Here is a 4,779-nt window from a genome sequence, read left to right as displayed (position 1 = left end):
GGCATGACTTTTGAGTGTGGAAAACATGTGGGGAGTTATGAAAGTATTAAAATCCTAGCAAAAATATACATATACTAAGTTTATAGAGGCAAAAATCTGAATTAGCAATTCAAGCTAAACCCAAACACGCCCTTATTTTTCCTCAAGAATTTGGAAATTTCACAGCAAATTCTTGTTTCAGTGCCACACTCAAAATCCCACAAACACAAAATTTTGAATAATTTTGTTTTTCTTTGATATAAAGATCAAATCTTTTTTCTTTTCACAGTAATCCCATTTTGATTTTAACATAATTTAACAAATCTACACCGTCTGATTTTCTCTTCCTCCCCCACAAAAAGTACACGTGCTGCCCTCATCTCTCTCTCTCTCTCTCTAAAAGTATATATATATATATTGCTTCCATGCATGGAATTCTCCTCCTACTACAACAGACAACCAACAAGAAATGCAAATAGGTGAGGAGAGAGAAAATGAGGTGATTTGTGTGTGTTAGTGAGAGAGAAATATAGGGAAGAAAGAGTCTTTTGGTTTGTGTTTCTGTTTCAATTTCTTTATGTTGATAGGCTGTGGCTGCTTCAAGGGCCATCATTACCGACCCATCTCCTTCTCAAATACACTTTGATTCTTTCCCCAATTTCTATAATCCCCTCTCCATTAATGGCAATACAAATACTACTAGTCTATAAGTGAAACCAGATTTCCATGGATTCGGAATTCAAGATCTTTCCCTTCTCCCAAAACTGTCGCGAGGTCACACACTTGGTGATCTGCCCCCAACCCCACATTCTAGATTCAACCTCCAACAAAAACTCTTCTTAAAAATCAAATCTTTTTTTCCCCATCTACTTCGAATCATCTGATCTGGGCAGAGGTCGACGAATGCTGCCTACTTGAACAAGTCAGTTGAGTTGTTCACTGATCTCGATTTTCATTTCGAAAAAACAAAATCATTCATGGCGGATGAATCGCGGTACGTCTGCAAGCTCTGCAACAAGAGATTCCCATGTGGGAAGTCGTTTGGGGGTCACATGAGGTCTCATGTAGTTGCGAATTCAGCTGAAATTGAGGAGAATTTGGAGTGTTTCGACATGAAAAGGGACCAATTCGTGAGCGATTCGGGGTATATTCTGAGGGAGAATCCGAAGAAGTCTTGGAGGGCGGTGCGGCCGCCATTGCAGGAGGAGAAGGTCTGCAAGCAATGCGGCAAAGGGTTTAAGTCGATGAAGGCTCTGTGTGGGCACATGGCTTGCCATTCTGAGAGGGAGAGGGGAGGGGCTTCGGCTAAGGATGATCAGTATTCTTGGACTAGTGAGAATCAGAAGGTGGTTTTGGACAGCCATTCTGATACTGAAACTGAGGAGAGAATGGTTAGGATTAGAACAAGGTCTGCTTCCAAGAGTAGGAAGTGTAAGAAAATTGCAGAGGATTGGCCTTTTGTGTTGGGGAACAATGGCTCTTCTTCAGTTTCTGAGATTGATGGGCATGAGCAGGAGGAGATGGCTGTGTGTTTGATGATGTTGTCTAGGGATTGTGGTGTTAAGGTTGGTGTGAATTCGGTTGTGGAGTCTTCTGAAAATAACTCTGTGGTTGTGGAGACCAAGTCTTCGTCTATGGAGGTGAGGAAGGAGAGAGTTGAGAGATACGAGGAGGGGAAGTTTGGAGATGGTGAGACTGCGAAAATGGAGGATTCTGATTCGGGTTATTTCTTGGATGAGTGTGCTAAGGGTGAGTCTGAGGTATCAGTGGATTGTAATAGGAGGAGTGGTGGATTTGGTGTGTGGAAGAAGAGCAGTCAAATCAATAGTTGTGCTAATGAGTTGAGAAAATCTAGAAAAGGGAATGCCTATGATGATGATGAGGATGAGATTGTTGTTGATGATGATGAAAAATGTGGAGGGGTTGAATCAAGAAAGAGGAAGTATGGATCTGGATTTTGGAATGAATCAGCAAGAATGGTGAAGAGTGGAGACAAAAAGAGTAAATATGAATGCTTCAACTGTAAAAAGACCTTTAAATCCTATCAAGCTCTTGGTGGGCACAGGCCTTGCAGCAAGAGAACCAATGCTTATGGTGAATGTGGTGAGAACAGCCCAGATGATTCTGCTTATTACAAGAGTAGTACTGCCAAATTTGTCGAATCCCCGAGCAAGAGGAAGGAGAGTAGTGCTAAGAGTCCATCTGAGAAGAAGATTAAAACCAAGAAGAACAACAGCAACAACAACAAGCCTCATGCTTGCCCATTCTGTGACAGAGTTTTCAAGAATGGACAGGCTTTAGGTGGCCACAAGAGGTCGCATTTCCTCACTGGGCACGACGAGAGCAGCAGCCGTAGTCTAGTGGAGAAGCCCGATGATGACATCCGTGATCTGCTCGATCTCAACCTCCCAGCTCCGGAGGCTGATGAGGACGAGGACGGTGGCCACTTCTTGCCTTGGTAGGCCGAGGACTAAACAGAGTAAGAACAATGGTGGGCTTCAATCATCAAACTTGGTTAATATTTATTTTGCTTACATAAACTACAGTTGGTTATTTTCTGCCACTACATGTTAGTGATCTTCAGCTGCATTCTGTTCCATGCTGTTGTTTAATTTTTTGATCAATCTAAACATGTTTTCTGCTCATTTTGAGCCATTCACATGGTAGCTAAAAGAAATTTTCAGTCATTCATTTAATTCACATTTCCACAGAATTCTTGCATTTGATATTCATGATCACACATAGTTTTCCTCAGCCACACTATGTTGTTATCATCCCTCAAAACTAGTATATTTTGTCTCAATCAAAAGAATCATTGTCTTTAACAAACACAGTTTTAGTGTTTCTTTAAGTAAGCATCTCATTTTTATGAGCAGACAACAAACTAAAGTGCAGTTCAAGGAACCTATAAAGACAGCAGCTGTCTAGAGATATTTGGTTGGTTGGATTGGAGTAGAAGTTAATAACTAAGAAAAGAATTGTGAATCTCCCTTTTGTGACTGTTACAAATTGCAAGAAACATGATGATGATAATGAACCACTCTCCCAATTCTTGAACTTTCCTCACATCCATTTTTTTAACCTTTTTTTTATCATTATTATTTATAAGGGTCACTTTATTTATGATTTTGGATGGAAAAAAAGGGGAATACTACCAAAGCACATGCTTAGTCGTCATCCCACCACACACCTATATTTCACCATACTTTCTGTCTGCTTGCTTTTAACTTCACTGGTTTAAGGTCAGCCTCTTTACAAATTATTATAGGGCTTGTTTGGTTACTTAGTATAATTTGCAACTACTTACTAAACATGAACAGATTGGAAATATGGAGATTTAATGTTTTGTGGCACTTGTAGCATAAAGACAGAATCAATCATGTGGAGCAAGAGTAATGAACTTTTAACTAATTTTTAGAGAGAGCATGAAAACAGTAAACATAAGACTTAAGCTATTTGTGTAGTGTCAAATCACACATGAAGTTTAGTTGGGCCGTTGTATCCTTAAAGGCTGGGAAGGGACCCACTAAGTTTGTGGGCTTGGACGATGACTCACTCCAATCCATAACTACTTTGTGGCCCAATTCTGGTCCCACCATACAACCTTTTATCCAAACAATATTTATATCTGAAATTAATAGAAAATACAGGACTCGATCATCAAGTTTTTTGTAAGTCATTGAGAACATGTTGATGTCGGATCTATCTTTGCACTCCTGCCGTGAGTCGTTCCAAGTTAGTTGAGACGTTTTTTTAATACGAGATTTAAGAAAGTTGATGTTTGAAGATTAAAGTGTGGAGAATAAAAGTAGGAGAGAGAAAGAGAGAGTAGAGTAGGAGATAGATTAAAGTTTTTTGCTGAAGAAATAATAGACTCAACTACATTGGACGGAGGGAGTATTTTATAAGTCATTCTCTGTCGGATCTTGCTTCCGAATATGTGAACCATCAACCTCCAACTTCTAAGCCTATAAAATATGCTCGAAAACCATAAAGATTGATCTAGGAAATAGAATTTGTGGGGTTGGATACAACAAAGGAAGTTGTTGTCGGTCGTTATGATTGATCAATAACAAAAGTGAATCCCAACCCGAAGGATATGGTCAGAGCTGCAACATCATGAGGTCGACAAAACCAAAAATTAAACTTAGTTAAAAAATTTTCAACCCTCGTGAGTTTACTATAGGTTGATCAATTCCCCAATCTCACCTTAAGAGCATCCACAACGCGTTCTGTCGCAGGCCCGCATTTCGTTCTGGAGGGACGAAACCGCCGCGGAATGCGTTGCAGCGATGCGTTCTGTCCCCAGCCCGTCGCCGTGCCGTCCCGTAACCCGTCGCCGCGAGACGCGGGACGAGCTGTCACGCCACGCGCTTCGGCGACGTGCCGCCAACTCGCCGGCCCGCGGGTGGGCGTCGTCACGTGCTGACGCAATAAATCTTTTTTTTAATTCAATTTTTTTAAAAAAATAATTTTTTTTAAAACGGTAATATTACCATTTACTTATATCCGTTTTTATCTTTTTTTATTTTTTACTCTATAAATACTCCTAATTCATCCTCATTTCACACACAACTACACATCTATTCTTCCTAAATCAACTTCATTTCCTCTCCAATTTTCATCTAACATCTCATCAAAAAATGTCCAGCGACGGCAACTTCGGCGGTGGTGGCTCCGGCGGGTGGGATCTCAACACGTTTAACGATTGGGAGACCATGTACAACACACTGGGTGGTTCCGGTTCGTCGACGCCGGGCACAGCGGGTTCGGTGACGCCGGGTGGGTACCAACCACTCA

General features: G+C 40.9%; 1 protein-coding gene across 1 annotated transcript; it reads left to right on the top strand.

The window, feature by feature from the left end:
• Positions 1-454: 454 nt before the first annotated feature.
• LOC121793820 (zinc finger protein ZAT4-like) lies at positions 455-4,667 on the top strand. The gene is made up of 2 exons (XM_042191858.1): positions 455-2,470; positions 4,631-4,667. Exon 1 carries the CDS (start codon positions 957-959, stop codon positions 2,439-2,441), a length of 1,485 nt encoding a protein of 494 aa, XP_042047792.1. The 5' UTR covers positions 455-956; the 3' UTR covers positions 2,442-2,470; positions 4,631-4,667.
• Positions 4,668-4,779: the final 112 nt, after the last annotated feature.

The sequence above is a fragment of the Salvia splendens genome, chromosome 3 (genome assembly GCF_004379255.2).
Source record: "Salvia splendens isolate huo1 chromosome 3, SspV2, whole genome shotgun sequence".
NCBI classification, from domain to species: Eukaryota; Viridiplantae; Streptophyta; class Magnoliopsida; order Lamiales; family Lamiaceae; genus Salvia; species Salvia splendens.
Note: the sequence above shows the minus strand (reverse complement) of the source record. Positions and strands in the feature narration are given on the sequence as shown.

What these genes read in the sequence shown, in the direction of transcription:
- LOC121793820 (XM_042191858.1), top strand. Translation starts at nt 957, where the DNA reads ATGGCGGATGAATCGCGGTACGTCTGCAAGCTCTGCAACAAGAGATTC.